This window comes from Oncorhynchus mykiss, chromosome 18, assembly GCF_057628025.1.
Source record: "Oncorhynchus mykiss isolate SJ-2025 chromosome 18, ASM5762802v1, whole genome shotgun sequence".
NCBI classification, from domain to species: domain Eukaryota; kingdom Metazoa; phylum Chordata; class Actinopteri; order Salmoniformes; family Salmonidae; genus Oncorhynchus; species Oncorhynchus mykiss.
In genome coordinates this window covers 43,709,794-43,734,718 of record NC_143039.1, presented here as the reverse complement: position 1 = coordinate 43,734,718, position 24,925 = coordinate 43,709,794, and the positions used below count along the sequence as shown (strand labels likewise).

Here is a 24,925-nt window from a genome sequence, read left to right as displayed (position 1 = left end):
AAAAGGAACACCTATGTGAGAATGCTGTTCATTGACTACAGCTCAGCGTTCAACACCATAGTACCCTCAAAGCTCATCCCTAAGCTAAGGATCCTGGGACTAAACACCTCCCTCTGCAACTGGATCCTGGACTTTGACAAGCCGCCCCCAGGTGGTGAGGGTAGGTAAACAATACATCTGCCACGCTTATCCTCAACACTGGAGCTCCCCAGGGGTGCGTGCTCAGTCCCCTCTTGTACTCCCTGTTCACCCACGACTGCATGGCCAGGCACGACTCCAACACCATCATTAAGTTAGCTGACGACACAACAGTGGTAGGCCTGATCACCGACAACGACGAGACAGCCTATAGGGAGGAGGTCAGAGACCTGGCCGGGTGGTGCCAGAATAACAACCTATCCCTCAATGTAACCAAGACTAAGGAGATGATTGTGGACTACAGGAAAAGGAGCACCGAGCACTTCCCCATTCTCATCGACTGGGCTGTAGTGGAGCAGGTTGAGAGCTTCAAATTCCTTGGTGTCCACATCCACAACAAACTAGATTGGTCCAAACACACCAAGACAGTCGTGAAGAAGGCATGACAAAGCCTATTCCCCCTCAGGAAACTAAAAAGATTTGTCATGGGTCCTGAGATCCTCAAAAGGTTCTACAGCTGCAACATCGAGAGCATCCTGACCAGTTGCATCACTTCCTGGTATGGCAATTGCTCAGCTTCCGACCGCAAGGCACTTCAGAGGGTAGTGTGTACGGCCCAGTACATCACTGCGGCAAAGCTGCCTGCCATCCAGGACCTCCACACCAGGCGGTGTCAGAGGAAGGCCCTAAAAATTGTCAAAGACCCCAGCCACCCCAGTCATAGACTGTTCTCTCTACTACTGCATGGAAAGTGGTACCGGAGTGCCAAGTCTTGGACAAAAAGGCTCCTCAACAGTTTTTACCCCCAAGCCATAAGACTCCTGAACAGGTAACCAAATGGTTACCCGGAATATTTGCATTGTGTGCCACCCCCCAACCCCTCTTTTACGCTGCTGCTACTCTCTGTTTATCTTATATGCATAGTCACTTTAACTGTACATTCATGTACATACTACCTCAATTGGCCCGACCAACCAGTGCTCCCGCACATTGGCTAACTGGGCTATCTGCATTGTGTCCCACCACCTGCCAACCCCTCTTTTTACGCTTCTGCTACTCTCTGTTCATCATATATGCACAGTCACTTTAACGATACCTATATGTACATACTACCTCAATAAGCCTGACTAACAGGTGTCTGTATATAGCCTTGCTACTCTTTTTTTCTAATGTCTTTCTACTGTTGTTTTATTTCTTTACTTACCCACACACACACACACACACACATACCTTTTTTTTTGGCACCATTGGTAAGAGCCTGTAAGTAAGCATTTAGTTGTAAGGTTTACACCTGTTGTATTCGGCGCACGTGACAAATAAACTTTGATTTGATTTGAAGAGGGACCAGTTTAATGTTTTAAGTGGAATGCTGCAGTTTTGCACATTTTTAAAAAATATTTTTTTATATGGTGCAATATTCTATTATGCTGTTCAGATTGTAGTCGTTTTGAATGGTTCGATTTATATTCACTTTGTTTATACATTAAAAAGTTATACTTTAAATGCAAATGTTTAATATGATTATTTTTCATAATATTTTTACATGCATTGTGGTTAAGGTAGAGTATGATTTAATTTAATAATTTAATTCGAATTGTTTTAACCCCAATCATAGTCAAAACTATCGCAAACTGTTTGACTTGAAAAAATACAAAATATATATTTTTTCAGAGCCGTTTGGTAGCCGAAAGAGCAGGCTCTTTTTGGTGAGCTGAGCCGAACGAGCTGGCTCACTGAAAAGAGCCGGAATGCCCATCACTAGTTGTCACGGGAAGTGCTGGTCCACTCTCGGTGAAAATAAAATGGCTAGCTGTATCGTAAAAATTCATTTAAACTAATATACGTGTTTTTGGTCTTAATGTAATGTTAGCAGTGTGATTAATGTTTGCTTTAAAATCAAAATTTAAGAAGATAAATTGTAGAAATAGGCGGGGTTTATGATTTTGTGGCTGTGTAACTGCTGACGCTCGTTTGAAACAAGCTAACAAAGTAAACATACTAACGTTAGCCAGCTGGCTTGCTAGCCAATATACAATGAATGACCGGTTATTGAGTGCCTAGTTACTCCACAACATATAGTAAGGGGAAAAGATATCTACAGTAGTAGCAGGTAAGGAAACACTAAACTAACGTCGACTTTACTGTCTTTTAGCAAGCAGGTCACAAACTACGGCTAGCTAGCTAACGGCCTGTGGCTAGTAGGGGGGCAACAAGCTAGCTAGCGAGGTACACCTAGCTGGGTAACGTTAGTTATGAGAGAGGTTGGATACACAATATTACCGTTTGCGAAATTTAAAACCTGCACAATTGACCGTAGCAAATTATGTTCGTGCTAACTAGTTAACGTTAGCTAGTAACGTTAACAGTCGCAGTAGTATTACGTTAGCTTTATAGTCACATAAAACAATTAGATATATTATTTGATATAGGTAACTGGTAGCTAACGTTAGGTCGGAAAATAATGCCTCTTCAACCTAAGGCGCTTGATGTCGTTTTTTTCCCCATAGAGAGCCATTTCATATAGCTGATTTCAGCAATTTGTTGTGACCTGCTTGACAAGCAAGCCTTGAAAACAAAACGAGCAAACGACCTACTCTAACATCAATTAATAATCACAGGGAATGTTGGATGTCAAGCCGAGATATGGGAGCTGTTGTGCTTTTACTCTTTTTTTATTTTAGTTATTTTTTTCACCTTTATCTAACTAGGCAAGTCAGTTAAGAACAAATTCTTATTTTCAATGACGGCCTAGGAACAGTGGGTTAACTGCCTGTTCGGGGGCAGAACGAAAGATTTGTACCATGTCAGCTCGGGGATATGAACTTTCGGTTACTAGTCCAACGCTCTAACCACTAGGCTACCCTGCCGCCCCGTCTTTGAAGTATAGTCAGACACCATCGTGCCTCTTGTACAGCCATGGGGGTCTCTCGCTTGCTCTTTGGTCTGAATTTGGCCAGTATGACTGTAGCTGGATAAATGTCCAGATCCCAGAAAGTGCCACGTTTCCCTTTGGTTGATCCAGATGCTAAATGTTCCCTTTTAAAATATTTGTATTTTTATGATCATTGCAGAATTTCAAGAGAGTCCTCTTCATGTCTCTCCTATAGGCTCCACGGTAGCTAAGATGGAGGTGCTGTGTTTCCGGTTGCCTGGTCACGGTGACGCCACCCTGAAGAGCATGAACTCCCTGAGGTCCAGGCAGCAGTTCTGTGACATCACTATAGTGGCCAGCGGCAGGCAGACGTTCCGGGGACACAAAGTGGTCCTTGCTGCCTGCTCCCCCTTCCTTAGGGACCAGTTCCTGCTCAACCCCTCCTCTGAACTGCAGGTGGGTGCCAGGGAAAACCACCGTGATACACACTATTTGGGTTATGTTTGATGAATGTTGAGTGTCGTCTTCAGATGTACGAGCCCCTGACATACACTTCTTGTCACATACCCTTTTGATCTGACTGTTTTAATAGGCATATTTTCGAGCCTGGGAAGTTCTCAAATGTTGCGTCATGCCAGCTGTGGTTCCAGTCCTATGCCTCATTATAGTAGATTATATCACAAGTCTTGCAGGATATGACACTAATGGCTTACACGATTGATCATAAGAAAAATAAAACTACATGACCAAAAGTATATGGACACCGGCTTGTTGGACATCTAATTTCAAAATCATGGGCATTAATATGGAGCCCCCCCCCCCCCCCCCCTGCTGCTAAACAGCCTCCACTCTGTAGGGGGGCTTTCCACTAGATGTTGGAACATTGCTGCGGGGACTTGCTTCCATTCAGCCACAACAGCATTAGTGAGGTCGGGCACTGATGTTGGGCGATTAGGCCTAGCTCGCAGTTGCCGTTACGATTCATCCCAAAGTTGTTTGATGGGGTTGAGGTCAGGGCTCTGTAGGCCAGTCAAGTTCTTCCACACTGATCTCGACAAACCATTTCTGTATGGACCTCTCATTGTCATGATGAAACAGGAAAGGCCCAAACTGTTGCCGCAAAGTTGGAAGCACAGAATCGTCTAGAATGTCATTGTATGCTGTAGCGTTAAGATTTCCCTTCAATGGAACTACGGTGCCTAACCCGAACCATGAAAAACCGTCCCAGACCATTATTCCTCCTCCACCTAACTTTACAGTTGGCACTGCATTAATGCAGGTAGTTGTTCTGGCATCCGCCAAACACAGATTCGCCGTCGGTCTGCCAGAGATGGTGAAGTGTGATTCATCACTCCAGATGATTGCTATTGCTCCAGAGTCCAATGGCAGTGAGCTTTACACCACTCCAGCTGATGCTTGGCATTGCGCATGGTGATCTTAGGCTTGTGTGTGACTGCTCAGCCATGGAACCCATTTCATGAAGCTCCCGACGAAAAGTTATTGTGCTGGCATTGCTTCCAGAGGCAGTTTGGAACTCAGTAGTGAGTGTTTCAACCGAGGACAGACAATTTTTACGCACTACGTACTTCACCACTTGGCCGTCCCGTTCTGTGAGCTTATGGCCTACCACTTTGCGGCTGAGCTGTTGTAGCTCCTAAATGTTTCCACTTAACATAACTTACAATAACAGCACTTCCAGTTGACCGGGGCAGCTCTAACAGGGCAGAAATTTGACGAATTCACTTGTTGGAAAGGTGACATCCTATGACGGTGCCACGTGGAAAGTCACTGCGCTCTTCAGTAAGGCCATTCTACTGCCAATGTCTATGGAGATTGCATTTGAAGGGGTGTCCACATACTTTTTTGTATATATAGTGTATCTGAGACATAACAGCAAAATAGCTGTTTGGTGTGTTTTTCTTTCCTATTTTGTCCTCTAGGTGTCAGTCCTTCACAGCTCCTCTGTGGTATGTGAGCTGCTCCAGTCCTGTTACACCGGTGTGTTGCAGTTCAGCCCCAAGGAGATAGTGAATTATCTGACGGCCGCTAGCTACCTGCAGATGGAGCATGTTGTGGAGAAGTGCCGGGGAGCCCTGGGCAAGTACATGCAGCCAAAGAACCCCAGCTCACCAAAGGTTAGTTACTTATTTTGGTTGGTGTATAGTCAAAGGCACCCTATTGAAGCAATTGTTTGAAATCCCAACGTAAAATGTTATTATACCGTGCTTCAATTGTAGAAGGCAAATACTTACTGAGCTTATCTACTATGTGATTTATCAAAGGCTGGATTGTTTTTACCTGTGAAGATGTTGAACTGGCTCGTCTTCATTCTTTTTCACTCCATCGCTCATTTTCAGATCAAGTCAGAAGAGAGCCAATCGATGCCAGTGACAGTCAGTGGTAGCAGCCACTCCCTTATGTCAACCTCTGCTGATCATTCCTCACTGCAGCCTCACAGCCCTGTACAGTCTCAGGCTGATGACCATACAGACTCAAACAATAAGACAGATATACAACACGATGAAGACCCTAACACAATGGATGAGATTAAAGTAAGGAAATTCAGGAACAACACTTACCACTGCATCCATCTAAATTTTTTGATGAGTATTTGAATTATTTTTTTGTTAAAAAAAAAAATAGTTTACCAAATTATATTTGAGAGTATTTTCCAAATACTTAGTTCAAATATGATTTTTAAATACCTTGGTTAAATGTATGCAGTGTATTTGAGTATTTAACAACCTGTCTTTTCAAATAAAATATATATCTGAATGAATACTTTGAGCAAATGTATGTGAAAGTAGTTGAGATATTTTAAATGTATTTGAACCCAGGTCTGGTAGCTACCCAAGGACATTGATTTGTAGCACACTCAAATCGGTCTCATGTTGTTCCAGGTGAGAGTAACAGAGGAGGGCAGGGAGGATTATGACGTGTTCCGGATCTGCATTGAGGATGAGCAGGAGCCGGAAGAAAGGCGAGAGGCAGAGGAAGGCGGAGAGGAAGCCACAGAGGGGCATCAGGGGTGCCAGTACCAAGATACGGACAGTGTCATAGTGGGAGGGGGCAGGGGTGATGATATGGCCCCAGCTGAAATGTCCATCCGCAACAGCGGCTTTGAGAGGGAGGGGCTCCAAGGCTGGAGGCGTAGACTCACCGACTCACCCAAAGTGGGCCGGGGGAGGGGGAGGGGCTTCAAGAGGAAGCGTGGCTCGTACCGCGAGAGGGAGAGGAGGCCTCTGGGTATGCAGTACCAGGAGGCGTGGCGTCTACCCACCGGGGCGGAGATGATGCAGGGCTTTGGCCTGGACTTCAGCCAGGAAGCCATGAGGTCAGCGTTCCTCTCGGGGGGCGATCTCCCACGGCTAGACTACGGGATGGGGGAGGTTCAGGGAGAGGAGCTGGTGCCCCGGGACGGGAATGGTCAGGCCCACTACAACCTGGATGACCCCAGTGGTGATGGAGGTGAAGGTAACATGGGGATGGCGGCTGTGCCAACAGGTGGTGACGGGGCGGGGGATGAGTCTGTGGCCGTGGTGGGCTCGACCTCCAGCACAGCGGGGCCGGTGGCATGCGAGCAATGCGGCCTGACCTTCCCCTCGGCCCACTCCCTGGCCGTCCACACGCGCGCCACCCACTTGCTGTACGTGTGCCCCTGCTGCGGCAAACACTTCAACCACTCCAGCAACCTCAACCGCCACATGACTGTGCACCGCGGTGCCAAGGTCCACCGCTGCCCGCTCTGCGACAAGACATTCACGCAGAAGTCCACGCTGTGCGATCACATGAACCTACACAGCGGTGAGCGGCCTCACTGCTGCGCCTACTGCCACTCGCGCTTCGCCCACAAGCCGGCGCTGCGGCGCCACCTCAAGGAGCAGCATGGGAAGACGACCGCTCAGAACAGCCTGGAGGCACAGGCCGAGATGGAGCGAGTGGCAGGGCCAGGTGAAGGAGAGGGAGACACTCAGGACAGATTTGACCTTTGAAAAGGACACTGGAACAGGGAGGGGGAGGAGAGATGCTCCCTTACCCCTCTTCTCAGCCACAATGTACACTCATTGACTAAGCATTACAGGTTGCAGTTGGAGGTACAGGGGGGTTATTCAAGCAAGCGGCTGTGTGCTTACCTTCTGCTCTAATTGCCAAAAGAGTGGTTTGGAGTGTGCCTTTGAGTTTGTGGGTTGGAAACAAGGTTGTGTGTGCTGGAGGGACCTACTAAGATCTTGAAAGGGAAAGCCCCTACTTTTAGACCTGGGGTGCACAACTCTGGTCCTCCTCACGGGCCGAAGTGTATGCGGTTTGAAGCTCTGGCCAGTCAATGACATGGATTGATTATTTATCTCTTAATTATTTAATTGAAGGGGGGGGGAAATTATGACCTACTGTACAGCACCGTGGCTCTGGAGAACTGGAGTTGTGCACACCTCAGTTTTAGACCTTTGTCTCATTTGTTACTCATTGGCTGACCAATAAAATATTTTACAATAGTGTATTTGAAGGTGAGCTTCTTGTTAAACGTTGGATGTTGGTATGTACCAGCTGATTTGTAATGTGTACTTAACAGTGTAAGACACTATTTAAAGAGGTAGCCTACTTTTATTTTGGGTATCATTCCATAATCATGCTCATCACAAAAGGACGAATAGTAAGAGACCTACACTTTGTGCAATGCGCGTTTACTCAGGACTTGAGACACTATTCTGTAAATGTGCACAAAATGACAGGTGTGCTCAGCTGACGTGTTAATATACAGTGCATTTGGAAAGTGTTCAGAACCCTTCATTTTGTTACGTTACAGCTTTATACATATCTGCACTGTATCGTGCTAAACCAAAGTTAACAGACAAAGCGATGGATGTGAGAGGTAGGTGGACCGCATCAGACAACCAGATGGAAAAATTTATTGATGTGATTTATTGAGCTCCACAAAACAATGAAAACCCTGGTTACAAGAGCAAGACCAAACCACCACAATCTTTGTTCACATGGTCATTGCCATGAATGAAATGTAGCATCTACTCAGAACTGACACATGGTGCCGTATCGGGCAATCAACAACCAACACAAAATGCAATATAGAAAATGCATACAAAGCTAACTCATTGATTCGTACAGATCTCCAATGCGGGGCACGCCTCTTAGCTCATAGGAAATCCTCACTGTACACAACCTGGTTTCTCTTGTCTCTGTAGGAACCTTTGGCACTGTTCTGCACAGCTGTGAGGGGAAAGAGAAAGTATACATGAATCCAGAGTTGATACTTCCTGTCATACACTGCTTGTTAGTCCGATCTGTGTTTGACCAGAACTGATATTTACCCAGAGTGGCCCAAACAGATTTGCCGGTGGCTGCCTCCAGCATGGGCTGCTTCCTGGCGATGCTGACTTTGATGGTGACGTCTCCCACCGTGCTTCCATTCAACTGGGAGAAGAAGAGTGTATAGATGATAGGTTTTACACTATAATGCCTTAAGTTGGGACGGAGCTAGAGCTATACTGACTGACCTCCGCTACAGCTTGGTCTGCAGACTCCATCTTCTCAAAGGTGATAAATGCACAGCTAGAAAGAGAAAGACAAGGCTGTGTTCATTAGGCACCAAACAGAACAAAACAGCGAGGGACTTACTGGACTAGTTTTAGTCAACTGCAAAACATTTTAAAACACTGAACATTTTCAGTTTTGGATGCTCTCCCAATCACACACCCACAAGGACATAAAAGTAATGTAGCCGTACTTGCGTGGGGAATCCATGGACAGGTCAATGATGGTGCCCTGTTGTGAGAAGGCTGAACGCAGGTTGTCCTCCACAAGGCCAGTTCCATACACGTACACTGTGTTCCCCTTCCTCACCCCTCTCCGCTCTGGGTACGAGTCTGATCCTGAGAGGGGGAAAGAGAGAGAAGATAAGGGAGAAGAAAAACAGTTCCATTATTCCATCCTTGAATTTGTATTTTGAGATAAACATCCTTTTAAGAATGCCAATGATAAGACACATGAAAAGACAGAAGTCCAGTAAACGAATACTCACGTCTGAACGGTCCGTCTCGCTCACGTGACTCTCTGTCTCCTCCCCTTTCCCGGTCTCCGTCCTGGCTCCTGTCTCTCTCGCGGTCTCGCGGCTCTCTGTCCCTGCCCCGGTCGCCGCTGCCCCGGTCTCTCTCTCTGTCCCGGTCTCTCTCTCTGTCGCGCTCCCTCTCTCTGTCCATCTCTCGATCTCCTCTGTCTCTCTCTCGCTCCATGTCTCTGCTGGTGGAAAGGCCGCCGCCTCCCTCCTCCTCATCACGAGCCGCCCGGTCACCTGGAGTGACGAAGCTGTTAGAGATCGAGATGTTAAACCGCCTTATACAGAGAACCAGCTTTTATTATTTATCAGAGCTTTTAGGCTTACCTCTCGTACAAAGATTTTCTGTGGGCTCTTTTGCCAGCCTAGAGTATAAATTCAAATTTAAAAGCAACAGCATCAGTTGTATATTCCCCCCCCCCCAAAATATCCAAGTCACTGGTTCTGTGACCACAATACAGGCAGACAGCATTGGCAAAATACTGTAAATGCATGCCATTTTGTAGGTAGAGTTCATCAATTCATTGGCTGATTTTATATGGGATGTCATATAATTCTAATTTTACCTCAGAAAGTTCCTCATCAGTGGACATGCTCCTTTGGAATGGTTGGAAAGCCACAGGGCCTGGGACTTTCTCTGGATCCTGGTAAACAGAAAGAGAAAATATAACAAATCATTACTAAACCATAAATTGATACGTTTGAGTTCCATCACAGACTAGTTTATGTGTCAGATTTAAAAGGCATTTGCAACTGTCAGCTTTAAACATTATTATTATTATTATGTATATAAATTGTTGTATCAATAATTTATTCTATGATCAATTCACAATACACATCCTTGCATATTGCATTTTGTATCTCACCTTGAGCTTGATCTCTAGCGTTCTAGAGCGCTTGAAGCCAGAGTTCTTGTTCTCTGACTTGATGGCGCTGATGGCTCCAGACTTGATAAGCATCTTTGCCTGCTCTGTAGCTGTTGCTGTATCTAGCACCGGCTGGTCTGACAAAGCTAGGAGGGAGAGAGTAGATGCAACATAATCAACTGTGAAAGTATCTGCTTAGTAATACAGTTTTAAAAAGTGAAGACAAAGCCACATACTTCGCTTCAATCCACTCTGATTGGTCTGGCTGGTTGAACTCTGCTGCTTCTTCAAAGCCAGCAGTGCCTTTTTCTAGAGGTGTGAGGATAGAGGGAGTGAAAGAGAATAAGAGGTGTAAACACTAAAGCCAATCGGAGTTTGGTAACATAATAATATCTAACTTTCAACATTATGAGTGTGATGATGATGACTGACCGGTGAATTTAACAAAGACCTAGGACTACTCCTGATCACACCTGCAAATGTGGGGGCAGTGACACATCTCATTGTCAAAAGCAGGATACGGATACATAGATTTCTCTGTAGTCAAGTGAGGAGATTCTTAAAGTTGTTCACCTTTTTCTTGAGTTTGGCATATTTCTTCTGCAGAGATTCCTCTTCCTCTGTCAAAGAGCTTGGGAACACCACCATGTCGAACCAAGCTGGAAAGTATTGCGAAAAAGGATTAGACAACCAGAATAGTGGACATATTTGCACAACACAATGAATACCAATACACACGTGTGGTTGAATTCAACTCTATAATGCAATTGCATAAACTCAAAAACTACTATTTACACTTTGTTCACGACCAAATAGATTTCTGTTTCTACATTCTACATGCATCTGACAACATTTTAAAACCTTACGTTAGCTTTTCGGTTGGCTAGCTAACGTTACCTATTAACATTAGCTGCTATTACTAGCAATCTACATTGTGTTACACAGGGCAGTGGAAAGTATATAATTACTTATCAACAATATGGCAATGTACCTTTCAGACTACAACAATAAACAAAATATACTACATTGACACTATTGTATTTAGAAATGTAATTATTTTATTACCTTTGTTACGTTACTATAGCTAGTTGTAATCACACCCATTCACGAACACAAAAACACAGGCGCATGAAAATGACGTACACAGTTGTTATGGCGCATGAGTAAGAAAAATCACTATTCAACTTGCTAAAATTTATGGAATAAGTCAATTATAAGGAATGCATGGCCTACACTTGACAACATTAAGTAAGATAATGTATTAATATTGAGATACATATCGTATTACATATGGCAATTTGACCTACTTCCGCCTTTGCCATTTCCGAAAAGACAGTGAACTGCTGCACCAACTTTCATCTGCGGTGGAGAAATGGAAAGAATAGGTGAAGGAGATTTAGATAATATGTACAGATAATGAATTAGGCATACGGTTAAGGCCATTGCTGTAAACTTAGCTTTAAAGTGACTTGCTAGCAATACAGTTTACTGGCGAATATAACAACTTGGGTTAGCCTAGCTAACGTTAGCTAGCCAGTTCAGCTCTCATTCATGTTGCAGAAATGTAACGTTAGTCCCTGACAATATGCGCAACGTGTTTTGAACAGAATCTCAACAGCTAAAGCAGTAAATGATGACATTGCAATATATGTTTATATGATTCAATATCTTACAATGGACTCTAATGTATTGCGCGATAGAGGACAGCCCATAGAAACTAGGCTATTCATCTCAATCCCATTTCTCTCTCCATAGATCTTCCCCCTGTGGGCCCCACAGATCTCCCGCTATCCCTGCTGGAGATGGGTTGCTCTGGCAGGTTTGAGCTCATCACACATCCACAGCCCAATGACCAGCCCCTGTATCCACAAAGCACGGTCAGTATGACTCAAATCAAATTTTATATGCCACATGTGCCGAATACAACATGTGTAGACCTTACAGTGAAATGCTTATTTACTTACAGGCCCTTAACCAACAATGCAGTTAAGAAAATACAAAAAAAGTAAGAGATAAGAATAACAAATAATTAAAGAGCAGCAGTAAATAACAATAGTGGTGCTATATATAGGGGGTACCGGTACAGAGATGATGTGTGGGGGTAATATGTGCATGTAGGTAGAGTTAAAGTGACTACCGGTATGCATAAATAATAACAGAGTAGCAGCAGTGTAGAAGAGGCGGGGATACAAATAGAGTAGCCATTTGATTAGATGTTCAGGAGTCTTCTGGCTTGGAGTTGAAAGTTGTTTCGAAGCCTCTTAGACCTAGACTTGACACTCTGGTACCGCTTGCCGAGCGGTGGCAGAGATAACAGTTTCTGACTAGGGTGGCTGGAGTCTTTGAAAATTTGTAGGTCCTTCCTCTGACAACGCCTGGTATAGAGGTCCTGGATGGCAGGAAGCTTGGCCCCAGTGATGTACTGGGCCGTACGCACTACCCTCTGTAGTGCCTTGCGGTCGGCGGCCGAGCAGTTGCCATACCAGGCAGTGATGCAACCCGTCAGGATGCTTTCGATGGTGCAGCTATCTCAGTCTGTGGTTGGATTCTTATCTGAAAACTCGCCTCGCCATTTCTACAGATATGAAAGGACTGCTTAAAGTATGCAAGCAATATATTGCATATCTCCATCTACCTCTATTTGTTTAAGTCAAGTTTTTACAGTAGGTGTCACCTACCTACCTAGGTCTTTAAGAACCGCAAAGGCCCGCCATCAAGTTTAAAGGAAAGGAGCAAACTTCAGTTTGGAAAGCATCCTGTGTTTACATACAGTGGGGCAAAAAAGTATTTAGTCAGCCACCAATTGTGCAAGTTTTGCCATTAAGAGATGGAATGTTTGTAAAATACCTGGAAAATATTGTGTGTGTGTTCCAGGTCTGGGCAGTGTGGTGGTTCCACTTAAAAAGATGAGAGGCCTGTAATTTTCATCATAGGTACACTTCAACTATGACAGACAAAATTAGAAAAAAAATTCAGAAAATCACATTGTAGGATTTTTAATGAATTTATTTGCAAATTATGGTGGAAAATAAGTATTTGGTCACCTACAAACAAGCAAGATTTCTGGCTCTCCCAGACCTGTAACTTCTTCTTTAAGAGGCTCCTCTGTCCTCCACTCGTTAACTGTATTAATGGCACCTGTTTGAACTTGTTATCAGTATAAAAGACACCTGTCCACAACCTCAGTCACACTCCAAACTCCACTATGGCCAAGACCAAAGAGCACCAGAAACAACATTGTAGACCTGCACCAGGCTGGGAAGACTGAATCTGCAATATGTAAGCAGCTTGGTTTGAAGAAATCAACTGTGGGAGCAATTATTAGGAAATGGAAGACATACAAGACCACTGATAATCTCCCTCGATCTGGGGATCCACGCAAGATCTCACCCCGTGGGGTCAAAATGATCACAAGAACGGTCACAAGAACGGTCAGCAAAAATCCCAGAACCACACGGGGGGACCTAGTGAATGACCTGCAGAGAGCTGGGACCAAAGTAACAAAGCCTACCATCAGTAACACACTACGCCGCCAGGGACTCAAATCTTCCAGTGCCAGACGTGTCCCCCTGCTTAAGCCAGTACATGTCCAGGCCCGTCTGAAGTTTGCTAGAGAGCATTTGGATGATCCAGAAGAAAATTGGGAGAATGTCATATGGTCAGATGAAACCAAAATATAACTTTTTGGTAAAAACTAAACTCGTCGTGTTTGGAGGACAAAGAATGCTGAGTTGCATCCAAAGAACACCATACCTACTGTGAAGCATGGGGGTGGAAACATCATGCTTTGGGGCTGTTCTTCTGCAAAGGGACCAGGACGACTGATCCGTGTAAAGGAAAGAATGAATGGGGCCATGTATCGTGAGATATTGAGTGAAAACCTCCTTCGATCAGCAAGGGCATTGAAGATGAAACGTGGCTGGGTCTTTCAGCATGACAATGATCCCAAACACACCTCCCGGGCAACGAAGGAGTGGCTTCGTAAGAAGCATTTCAAGGTCCTGGAGTGGCCTAGCCAGTCTCCAGATCTCAACCCCATAGAAAATCTTTGGAGGGAGTTGAAAGTCCGTGTTGCCCAGCAACAGCCCCAAAACATCACTGCTCTAGAGGAGATCTGCATGGAGGAATGGGCCAAAATACCAGCAACAGTGTTTGAAAAGTGAAGACTTACAGAAAACGTTTGACCTCTGTCATTGCCAACAAAGGGTATATAACAAAGTATTGAGATAAACTTTTGTTATTGACCAAATACTTATTTTCCACCATAATTTGCAAATAATTTCATTAAAAATCCTACAATGTGATTTTCTGGATTTATTTTTCTAATTTTGTCTGTCATAGTTGAAGTGTACCTATGATTAAAATGATAGGCCTCTCTCATCTTTTTAAGTGGGAGAACTTGCACAATTGGTGGCTGACTAAATACTTTTTTGCCCCTTTGTACATCTCCTATCTAATCTCTCCAGCCTATTATCTCCCTTATGTGTTTCTATCATTCATTTATCTACAGCTCCCCCATGGACTCCCTCCCACCAGTGTGGGCCTGGAGGCAGAGGTAGAGAAGCGCTTCCTACGCGACCCTGCCTGGCTTCCCATACACGATACCGACGCTGCCTTCCACAGATTTCTGAAGTGAGTCTGCTTACAGTGCCTTCATGTATTCATACCCAAGGGCTTAATCCACATTTTGTCGTGTTAGTCTGAATTATTTTTTATATATATTTTTTCCATCTACACACAATACTACATAATGACAAAATTAAAACATGTTTAATTTTTTTGAAACAAATATATTGAAAATTAAATACAGAAATATTGAACATACATATTCACACCCCGTAGTCAATACATGTTAGAATCACCTTCAGCAGCGATTACAGCTGTGAGTTTTTCTGGGTAAGTCTCTAAATGCTTGACACACCTGGATTGTACAATATCTGCACATTTATTCTTTTTAAAATTCTTCAAGGTATGCCAAGTTGGTTGTTGATCATTGCTAGACAGCCATTTTCAAGTTTTGACATTGATTTTAAGCAGATTTAAGTCAAAACTGTAACTATGCCACTTAGGAACATTCAATGTCGTCTTGGTAAGCAACTCTTTCCATGACATAGTAGGCTGACCAGGTGAAAACTATATCGTCCCTTGTTGATGTCACACATTAAATCCACTTCAGTCAGTCAGTGTAGTAGTGATGGGCATTCCGTCTCTTTTCAGTGAGCCAGCTCGTTCGGCTCAGCTCACTAAAAGAGCCTGCTCTTTCGGCTACCAAACGGCTCTTTAAAAAAAATATGTTTTGTATTTTTTCAAGTCAAACCGTTTGCGATAGTTTTGACTATGATTGGGGTTAAAACAATTCGAATTAAATTATTAAATGAAATCATACTCTACCTTAACCACAATGTATGTAAAAATGCATTGGTTTGTTATGAAAAAGAATGCTATTAAACATTTGCATTTAAAGTATAACCGTTTCATGTATATAAACAAAGTGCATATAAATCTAACCATTCAACAATAATACAATCTGAACAGCATAATAATAGAATATTGCTCCATGTCAAAGAAAAATAAATAACAATGTGCAAAACTGTAGCATTCCACTTAAAACATTAAACTGGTCCCTCTTTTCTCTCTCTCTCCTTTATTGCCATGTTATAACCAGCAGCACACAGCAATGCTGACCATACTTTGCTTTTATGAGAGATTTGCATTCAGAAATGCCAGCTGCCTCACTTTCGAGGGGCTGATGCGGTTTCTTCTCTCAGTAATTATTTGTCCCGTTTTCGAGAAGACCCTCTCAGAGGGAAAGGATGTGGCCACTATGCAGAGTCTCCCTGTCATGACTGTAGTAAGCCGTGGGTAGACAGAGGTCTTGTTCTTCCACCAGCTCAGAGGAGGAGGGGCTCCTCCAAATAGGATCGGACTTCCATTATGGCATCTGCTGAGGGATTCCTTCGTGCTGTATCCCCAGTTGCTCTCTCGTCAAACAGCAGACGTTTATGACACTGGTGCTTCTGCTCCATCTGATCCCTCTTCTTCCTGTTGCCCTATATTATTACATTTATTTTTTTCGTTCTTTGAATTAGTTAATTCTATTAATTTAAATCTTTTGATTATTCCTATCTTAAATTTGTATTTATTTTTATGAATAGATTCAGCACTTCTGATATGCGAGCCGGCTCCCAACATTCACCTACAAGAGCCATCTCTTAGAGCCGACTCATTCGTGAACGACCCATCACTACAGTGTAGATGCATTTTTAATAATGATTTTTAAGCCTTGAGACAATTGAGACATGGATTGTGTATGTGTGCAATTCAGAGGGTGAATTGGCAAGACACAAGATTTGTGCCTTTGAACGGGCTATGGTAGTAGGTGCCAGGTGCTCCAGTTTGTGCCAAGAACTGCAATGCTGCCTTGGTTTTCACACTCAACAGTTTCCCGTGTGTATCAAGAATGGTCCACCACTCAAAGGACATCCAGCCAACTTGACACAACTGTGGGAAGCATTGGTGTCAACAATTGAGGCTGTTCTGGGGGAAAAAGTGGAAGGTGTTCTTAACTCAATATTAGGAAAGTGTTCTTCATGTTTTGTACAATCAGTATATTTTTGGCCTTGTGTTTTAGGTTATTGTATAACTGAAAGAGGCATTTGTCTCCCAGTGTTTGTTGGAAAGCAGACTGAACCAGGTTTTACTCTAGAATTTTGCCGGTGCTTAGCTCTATTCCGTTTTCTTTTTATCCTGCATAAACTCCCTAGTTCTTGCCGATGACAAGCATACTCATAGCATGAAGCAGCCCCTACCATTGATGTGTTGTGTTGGATTTGCCACAAACAACCTTTTGTATTTAGGACATTTGCCACTTTTTGCTACTTTTGCAGTTTTACTTTAGAGCTATATTGCAAACAGGATGCATGCTTTGGAATTGTTTTATTCTGTACAGACTTCCTTTTTTTTCACACATTTAGGTTAATATTGTGTAGTAATTACAATGTGTTGATCCATCTTTAGTTTTCTCCTATCACAGCCATTAAACTCTGTTTTAAAGTCACCATTGGCCTCATGGTGAAATCCCTGCGCGGTTTCCTTCCTCTCCAGCAACTGAGTTAGGAAGGAAGCCTGTATCCTTGTAGTGACTGGGTGTATTGATACATCATCCAAAGTGTAATTAATAACTTCACCATGCTCAAAGGGATATTCAATATCTGCTTTTAATTTTTTTTTACCCATCTACTAATAGGTGTCCTTCTTTTCAAGGCATTGGAAAACATCTCTGGTCTTTTTCGTTGAATCTGTTATGTTTGAAATTCAATGCTTGACTGAGGGACCTTACAGATAATTGTACGTGTGGGGTACAGAGATGAGGTAGTCATTCAAAAATCATGTTAAACACTATTATTGCACACAGAGAAACACTGTACATTTCTTATTAGGGTTTTGCTTGTTTACTTTTTATTTCTTTGACGCCATATAAATCTCACTTGGAAAGTGGTGTTTAAGGGGAATTCAGTGGTCCAGATGAGGCTATTCACCCGTAGTGAAATACTGTTGTACCACATGGTCACAGAATTCATTTGCGGTAACAGACTTGTTGCTTTTCTCTAGGCTGGCTGAGCGAGATGTTCGTGTGGACTCTCTTCTTCATTGCTCTTCATCTCCTCTCCACTCTGGCATCTCAGTAGTCAGAGATCCAACGACAGGAATGCTTTTGGACTTCACTGAGGTACATGCTATTGTCAGCTATGCTGTCTTAGTCTGTGTGTCCGAATAATGCCACTATGATCATGATGTGACTCATTGGGAACATTCAGAATTGTAGCACTTCCCTGAGTGATCTATTAATCTTATTAAAAGGTCTACTTCTTTTCATACACTTGCTACACATTTTACAACCCAGTGTCATTAAATATCCTTCTCACTCTCTGTCCAGGTGTTACTGGGGGACACAGGCATCTCTGCTAAGAATTCAATGTCCCTGCAGCGTCCACCAAACCCTAATCCCTCTGAGAGTCTCAGAGGAAGCAACACCAACTACCCCTTTCTGCCCGGTGGGTCTGAGTCCTCACCTAAATATATTATCAGATCCTTATATACTAAATGAGTGATATGGAGTTGGTCCCCCATTTGCTGCTATAACAGCCTCCACTCTTCTGGGAAGGCTTTCCACTGGATGTCGGAAGCACAGAATCGTCTTTGTATACTGTAGCGTTTCCCTTCACTGGAACTAAGGGGCATAGCCTGAACCATGAAAAACAGCCCCAGACCATTATTCCACCTCCACCAAACTTTACAATTGGCACTATGCATTTGGGCAGGTAACGCTCTCCTGGCATCCACCAAACCCAGATTCATCCATCAGATGGCCAGATGGTGAAATGTGATCCATCACTCCAGAGAAGGCATTTCCACTGCTCCAGTGTCCAATGGCGGCGAGCTTTACACCAGTCCAGTCAACACTTCTTGGCATTGCACATGGTGATCTTAGGCTTGTGTGCGGGTGCCCGGCCATGGAAATCCCTTTCATGAAGCTCCCGCCGAACAATTATTGTGCTGACGTTACTTCCAGAGGCAGTTTGGAACTCGGTAATGAGTGTTGCAACCGAGGACAGATGATTGTTACGCACTTCAGCACTTTACGGTCCCGTTCTGTGAGCTTGTATGGCCTTCCACTTCGCGGCTGAGCCGCTGTTGCTCCTAGACGTTTCTTCTTTACAGTAACAGCACTGTTGACCGGGGCAGCTCGAGTAGGACAGAAATTTGACAAACTGACTTGTTGGAATGGTGGCATCCTATGACTGTGCCACGTTGAAAGTCACTGAGCTTTTCAGTAAGGCCATTCTATTGCCAATGTTTGTCTATGGAGATTGCATGGCTGTGTGCTCGATTTTATACACTTGTCAGCAACGGGTGTGGCTGAAATAGCCGAATCCATAAATTTGAAGGGGTGTCCACATACATTTGTATGTATAGCATATATTCATATATGTATATATGGCTCTGAAACATATAATAAATATTTGTCTTAAGTTAAATCTTCCCTTTAGTCAATTATAGAGAAATATTTATATTCTATCTGTTTTACATAGGTGGTATGGACGAGCTGACACTGGAGCAAATCAAGACGAAATCCGAGCTGGAGGAAGACATAGACTTTGAGAACGGTGAATTTACCTTTATTATGGAGTTGAAATGGTGGAGGGGCAATGGTCTTCCATACAAAAGGCTGCCTGTGCACAGTGAGGCGGGTTAGTGTGAGGCGGGATGCTTACTTTACAATGAATATGCAGAATGAAAGGATCTTTGAAATAACAAACACTGTGCTGTTCCTGGGAACCAAATGGGTCTCTTCAAAAATTGGGAATACAGATTTAAGTGATTACACATCTTTTTGTGATTGAGTACATGTTTCTTGCTTGTGTCATGATGTTTGTGTAAGTAACAAATCTATTTCCCCTTTACTCCAGGGTTACTCACAGCGCCCCCTGGACTTAAAGTTGGGATGGACTTCAGTGACAAAGGTTTGAATGGACATGCACTACATGAACAAAAGAATGTGGACACCTGCTCGTCGAACATCTCATTCCAAAATCATGGGCATTAATATGGAGTTGGTCTCCCCTTTGCTGCTATAACAGCCTCCCCTCTTCTGGGAAGGCTTTCTACTGGATGTTGGAACATTGCTGCGGAGACTTGCTTCCATTCAGCCACAAGAGCATTAGTGAGGTCAGGCACTGATGTTAGGCGATTAGGCTTGCCTCGCAGTCGGCATTCCAATTCATCCCAAAGGTGTTTGATGGGGTTGAGGTCAGGGCTCTGCAGGCCAGTCAAGTTCTTCCACACCGATCTCGACAAACCATTTATGTATGGACCTCACTTTATTCACAGGGGCATTGTCATGCTGAAACAAGAAAGGGCCTTCAACAAACTGTTGCCACAAAGTTGGAAGCACAGAATCTTCTAAAATGTCATTTTATGCTGTAGCGTTAAGATTTCCCTTCACTGGAACTAAGGGACCTCGCCCGAACTATGAAAAATAGGCCCCAGACCTATTCCTCCTCCACCGAACTTTACTGTAAGCGCTACGCATTAGGGCAGGTAGCGTTCTCCTGACATCCGCCAAACCCAGATTCTTCCGTCAGACGGTTAAGCATGATTCACTCCAGAAAACGCGTTTCCACTGCTCCATAGTCCAAAGGAAGCCGATGTTTGGCAATCCGCATGGTGATCTTAGACTTGTGTGAGGCTGCTCGGCCATGGAAATCCATTATATGAAGCTCCTGACGAACAGTTATTGTGCTGAAGTTGCTTCCAGAGGCAGTTTGGAACTCGGTAGTGAGTGTTGCAACCGAGGACAGATGATTTTTACGCCCTACGTGCTTCAGCGGTTCCATTCTGTGAGCTTGTGTGGCCTACCACTTCGCGGCTGAACCGTTGTTGCTCTTAGATGTTTCTACTTCACAATAACAGCACTTGCAGTTGACCAGGGCAGCTCTAGCAGTGCAGAAATTTGGTGAACTGGCTTGTTGGAAAGGTGGTATCCTATGACTGTGCCATGTTGAAAGTCACTGAGCTCTTCAGTAAGGCCATTCTACTGCCAATATTTGTCTATGGAGATTGCATGGCTGTGTGCTCGATTTTATATACCTGTCAGCAACGGGTGTGGCTGAAATAGTCAAATTCACTCATTTGAAGGGGTGTCCACATACAGTAGCTTCGTATATATAGTGTATGTTCCTAAGGGTTATCCTCTTAACTTGAATAAATATATAATTTTCTTCCTTTTTAAAATTCTCTCTGTAGATGCCAAAACCACAAAGGGAGAAATCAATCTCCTGTCCCTCCTATCCACCTTTGACGACATCGTAGACTCCCAGCCTGAGGCAGAGGAGAAAGAGAAAGGACTTGGAAGCGGAGATGCTCCAAAACTACCCAGAACCAACAGCCTGGAAGACCTGGGGATCAAGGTATTAAATAAATACTTTTTTTCTGTTCATTGATGAATAAAATCTACATATAAAATGTCGTTTCCCCTCTTAACTTAGCTTCTGTTTGTTATGTTCATATACTTAAAGGTGGTTGTTTATTTCCTCCTGTAGGACTCTCCCTCTATACCTGGGACCACCTCGACAGAGAAGAAAGATGGAGGAACGACCAAACCAGGAGAGGGCCACGAGGAGAGGAAAAGATGGGCTATCCCAGTAGACATCACCTCCCCTTGCGATGACTTCTACAAACGCATCCCCAACCCTGCCTTCAAGGTACTGTGATGTAATGACAAAATATGTTGGTGGTTTGGTAGATGTAGTTGAATATGTCGATGACCAATGTGTTTATTAGTCCCATGTAGATTAAAGAAGCCTGTTTATTGACATTACCTGATACCTACAAATATTGCAGGGTTTAGTTTTATAGTTTTATGACATTATTACACTCTATTCCTTTATTGGTATAGAGCCTTGTTCATTCCACAATACTAATGTGAACCCCACCTCTCCCAGTATCCCTTTGAGTTGGACACGTTCCAGAAACAGGCAGTGTTGAGGCTGGAGGCCCATGAGTCTGTGTTTGTGGCAGCTCACACATCAGCAGGCAAAACCGTGGTGGCAGAATACGCCATAGCTCTCTCACAAAAACACATGACCAGGTGTGTGTATTTACATGTTTGACATGCTCTCTAAAATCTCTAATCCAACAATAAAAATATGTAAAAATATGTGATTTTTCAGATTTATACAAATGACTGATTTTATGACCTGTATCATTGAAATTGATGAAAAGGAAATCGACTTGTTCCTGGTTTTCCATGTTGTGCCCATCACAGCCAATTACAACATGGTGCATCTAATCTCCATGTGTTTGCACCCTCTGATAGGACCATCTACACCTCCCCCATCAAGGCGCTGTCCAATCAGAAGTTCCGGGACTTCAAGACCACCTTTGGGGATGTGGGGCTGCTGACTGGGGATGTCCAGCTGAGTCCTGAAGCCTCCTGTCTCATCATGACCACTGAGATATTGAGGTGATGTAATATATACACCATACAGTGCATTCAGAAAGTATTCAGACCCCTTCACTTTTCCCACATTTTGTTACAGTACAGCCTTATTCTAAAATTGATAAAATAGTTTTTTTCCATATCAATCTACACACCCTACTCCATAATGATAAAGCAAAAACAGTTTTTTAAATTGTAAATAAAATACACAAATATAACATTTACATAAGTATTCAGACCTGTTACTCAGTACTTTGTTGATGCACCTTTGGCAGCAATTACAGTCTCAAGTCTTCTTGGCATATATGTATTTGGGGAGTTTCTCACATTCTTGTTTGCAGATCCTCTCAACCTCTGTCAGGTTTAATGGGGAATGTCGCTGCACAGCTATTTTCAGGTTTGTCCAGATATGTTTGATCGGGTTCAAGTCTGGGCTCTGGCTGGGCCACTCAAGGACATTCCCGAAGCCACTGCTATGTTGTCTTGGCTGTGTGCTTAGAGTTGTTTTCCTGTTGGAAGGTGTACCTTCGTACCAGTCTGAGATCCTGAGTACTCTAGAGCAGGTTTTCTTCAAGGTTCTCTCTGGACTTTGCTCCGCTCATCTTTACCCCGATCCTGACTAGTCTCCCTGTCCCTGCCGCTGAAAAACATCCCTACAGAATGATGCTGCCAACACCATGCTTCACCGTAGGGATGGTATTGGCCAGTTGATGAGCGGTGCCTGGTTTCCTCCAGACATGACGTTTGGCATTCAGGGCAAAAAGTAAAATCTTGGTTTCATCAGACCAGAGAGTCTTGTTTCTCATGGTCTGAGAGTCCTTTAGGTTCCTTTTGGCAAACTCTAAGCGGGCTGTCGCGCCTTTTACTGAGGAATGGCTTCCATCTGACCACTCTACCATAAAGGCCTGATTGGTGGAGTGCTGCTGAGATGGTTATCCTTCTGGAAGGTTATCCCATCTAAATAGAGGAACTCCTTGACCAAGGCCCTTCTCCCCCAATTGCTCAGTTTGGCCGGGTGGCCAGCTCTAGGAAGGGTCTTGGTGGTTCCAAACTTCTTGCATATAAGAATGATGGAGGCCTCTGTGTTCTTGGACCTTCAATACTGCAGAAATGTTTTGGTACTTTTCTCCAGATCTGTGCTCCGACAAAATCTTGTCTCGGAGATCTCCTGCCAATTCCTTCGACTTCATGTCTTGGTTTTTGCTCTGACATGCACTGTCAACTGTGGGACATTATGCGTGTTCCTTCCCAAATCATGTCCAATCAATTGAAATGACCACAGGTGGACTCAATCAAGTTGTAGAAACATCTCATGGATGATCAATGGAAACAAGATGCACCCGAGCTCAATTTTGTATCTCATTGCAAAGGGTCTGAATACTTATGTACAGTAAATAACACATTTTTGTTTTTTATTTGTAGTACATTTGCAAAAATGTCTAAAAACCTGTTTTCATTTTGCTATTATGGGGTATTGTGTGTAGATTGATTTAATCCATTTTAGAATAATGCTGTAACGTTACAAAATGTGGGGAAGGGGTCTGAATCTTTTCTGAATGCACCGTATATAGTTTAAGTTAGAAGTTTGCGTACGCTTAGGTTAGTCATTAAAACTATTTTTTCAACCACTCCACAAATTTCTTGTTAACAAACTATAGTTTTGGCAAGTCGGTTAGGACATCTACTTTGTGCATGAAGCTTCTGATAGGCTAATTGACGACATTTGAGTCAATTGGAGGTGTACATGTGGATGTATTTCAAGGCCTACCATCAAACTCAGTGACTCTTTGCTTGACATCATGGGAAAATCAAAAGATATCAGCCAAAAATTGTAGACCTCCACATGTCTGGTTCATCCTTGGGAGCAATTTCCAAACGCCTGAAGGTACCACGTTCATCTGTACAAGCAATAGTACGCAAGTATAAACACCATGGGACCACACAGCCATCATACCGCTCAGGAAGGAGACGCGTTCTGTCTCCTAGAGATGAAAGTACTTTGGTGCGAAAACTGCAAATCAATCCCAGAACAACAGCAAAGGACTTTGTGAAGATGCTGGAGTAAACAGGTACAAAAGTATCGATATCCACAGTAAAACAAGTCCTACATCGACATAACCTGAAAGGCCGCTCAGCAAGGAAGAAGCCACTGCTCCAAAACCGCCATAAAAAAAGCCAGACTACAGTTTGCAACTGCACATGGGGACAAAGATCGTACTTTTTGGAGAAATGTCTTCTGGTCTGATGAAACAAAAATGAACTGTTTGGCCATAATGACCATTGTTATGTTTGGAGGAAAAGGGGGGAGGCTTGCAAGCCGAAGAACACCATCCCAACCGTGAAGAACGGGGGTGGCAGCATCATGTTTTGGGGGTGCTTTGCTGCAGGAGGGACTGGTGCACTTCACAAAATATATGGCATTGTGAGGAAGGATTAAATTATGTGGATATATTGAAGCAACATCTCAAGACATCAATCAGGAAGTTAAAGCTTGGTCGCAAATGGGTCTTCCAAATGGACAATACTTTCAAAGTTGTGGCAAAATGGCTTAAGGACAACAACGTCAAGGTATTGGAGTGGCCATCACAAAGCCCTGACCTCAGTCCCATAGACAATTTGTGGGCAGATCTGAAAAAGTGTGTGCGAGCAAGGAGGCCTACAAACCTGACTCCGTTAAACCAGCTCTATCAGGAGGAATGGGCCAAAATTCACTCAACCTATTGTGGGAAGCTTGTGGAAGGCTACCCAAATGTTTGACCCAAGTCAAACAATTTAAAGGCAATGCTACCAAATACTAATTGGGTGTATGTAAACTTCTGACCCACAGGGAATGTGATGAAAAAAATAAAAGCTTAAATAAATCATTCTCTCTACTATTATTCTGACATTTCACATTCTTAAAATATAGTAGGGATCCTAACTGACCTAAGACATTGAATTTGGACTAGGATTAAGTGTTAGGAATTTAAAAACTGAGTTTA

At 43.5% G+C, this 24,925-nt stretch overlaps 3 protein-coding genes across 7 annotated transcripts in view; 2 read left to right on the top strand and 1 right to left on the bottom strand.

The window, feature by feature from the left end:
- The first annotated feature begins 1,807 nt into the window (after positions 1-1,807).
- LOC110496104 (uncharacterized) lies at positions 1,808-7,508 on the top strand. Its single transcript, XM_021571800.3, has 5 exons — positions 1,808-2,248; positions 3,246-3,466; positions 4,951-5,145; positions 5,368-5,562; positions 5,911-7,508. Exons 2-5 carry the CDS (start codon positions 3,263-3,265, stop codon positions 7,000-7,002), a joined length of 1,686 nt encoding a protein of 561 aa, XP_021427475.1. The 5' UTR covers positions 1,808-2,248; positions 3,246-3,262; the 3' UTR covers positions 7,003-7,508.
- A 407-nt stretch (positions 7,509-7,915) lies between these two features.
- Positions 7,916-11,097, bottom strand: LOC110496105 (negative elongation factor E). Of its 4 annotated transcripts, none has more exons than XM_090208490.1 (12): positions 11,009-11,079; positions 10,517-10,602; positions 10,376-10,416; positions 10,180-10,252; positions 9,944-10,089; positions 9,644-9,721; positions 9,405-9,442; positions 9,045-9,328; positions 8,751-8,895; positions 8,521-8,575; positions 8,335-8,437; positions 7,916-8,233 (listed from the first exon to the last, which is right to left on the bottom strand). In XM_090208490.1, exons 5-12 carry the CDS (start codon positions 10,034-10,036, stop codon positions 8,160-8,162), a joined length of 870 nt encoding a protein of 289 aa, XP_090064616.1. In that variant the 5' UTR covers positions 10,037-10,089; positions 10,180-10,252; positions 10,376-10,416; positions 10,517-10,602; positions 11,009-11,079; the 3' UTR covers positions 7,916-8,159. The 4 variants fall into 4 exon arrangements, with proteins under 4 accessions (XP_090064616.1, XP_090064618.1, XP_021427476.1 ...); XM_090208492.1 differs by having other exon boundaries at positions 9,045-9,314; positions 11,009-11,069; XM_021571801.3 differs by lacking the exon at positions 10,376-10,416 and having other exon boundaries at positions 11,009-11,097.
- LOC110496103 (SKI2 homolog, superkiller viralicidic activity 2-like) overlaps positions 11,060-24,925 on the top strand; it is a 52,986-nt gene continuing 39,120 nt past the window's right edge. The window contains exons 1-11 of one of the 2 annotated variants that reach the window (XM_036952631.2): positions 11,060-11,328; positions 11,699-11,820; positions 14,454-14,575; positions 17,555-17,672; positions 17,880-17,997; positions 19,036-19,110; positions 19,414-19,467; positions 20,750-20,913; positions 21,046-21,207; positions 21,448-21,593; positions 21,822-21,968. In XM_036952631.2, coding sequence (XP_036808526.2) covers positions 11,316-11,328; positions 11,699-11,820; positions 14,454-14,575; positions 17,555-17,672; positions 17,880-17,997; positions 19,036-19,110; positions 19,414-19,467; positions 20,750-20,913; positions 21,046-21,207; positions 21,448-21,593; positions 21,822-21,968 — 1,241 coding nt within the window. In that variant the 5' untranslated portion in view covers positions 11,060-11,315. The remainder of the gene's footprint in view (positions 11,329-11,698; positions 11,821-14,453; positions 14,576-17,554; positions 17,673-17,879; positions 17,998-19,035; positions 19,111-19,413; positions 19,468-20,749; positions 20,914-21,045; positions 21,208-21,447; positions 21,594-21,821; positions 21,969-24,925) is intronic. The other variant, XM_036952629.2, reaches the window with a different exon arrangement.

What these genes read in the sequence shown, in the direction of transcription:
- LOC110496104 (XM_021571800.3), top strand. Translation starts at nt 3,263, where the DNA reads ATGGAGGTGCTGTGTTTCCGGTTGCCTGGTCACGGTGACGCCACCCTG. An exon ending in AGAACCCCAGCTCACCAAAG is followed by an intron (nt 5,146 to 5,367) that starts GTTAGTTACTTA and finishes GCTCATTTTCAG; the next exon opens with ATCAAGTCAGAAGAGAGCCA. An exon ending in ACACAATGGATGAGATTAAA is followed by an intron (nt 5,563 to 5,910) that starts GTAAGGAAATTC and finishes ATGTTGTTCCAG; the next exon opens with GTGAGAGTAACAGAGGAGGG.
- LOC110496105 (XM_021571801.3), bottom strand. Translation starts at nt 10,591, where the DNA reads ATGGTGGTGTTCCCAAGCTCTTTGACAGAGGAAGAGGAATCTCTGCAG. An exon ending in ATGCCAAACTCAAGAAAAAG is followed by an intron (nt 10,253 to 10,516) that starts GTGAACAACTTT and finishes TCACACCTCTAG; the next exon opens with AAAAAGGCACTGCTGGCTTT. An exon ending in CAGACCAAGCTGTAGCGGAG is followed by an intron (nt 8,438 to 8,520) that starts GTCAGTCAGTAT and finishes TTCTTCTCCCAG; the next exon opens with TTGAATGGAAGCACGGTGGG.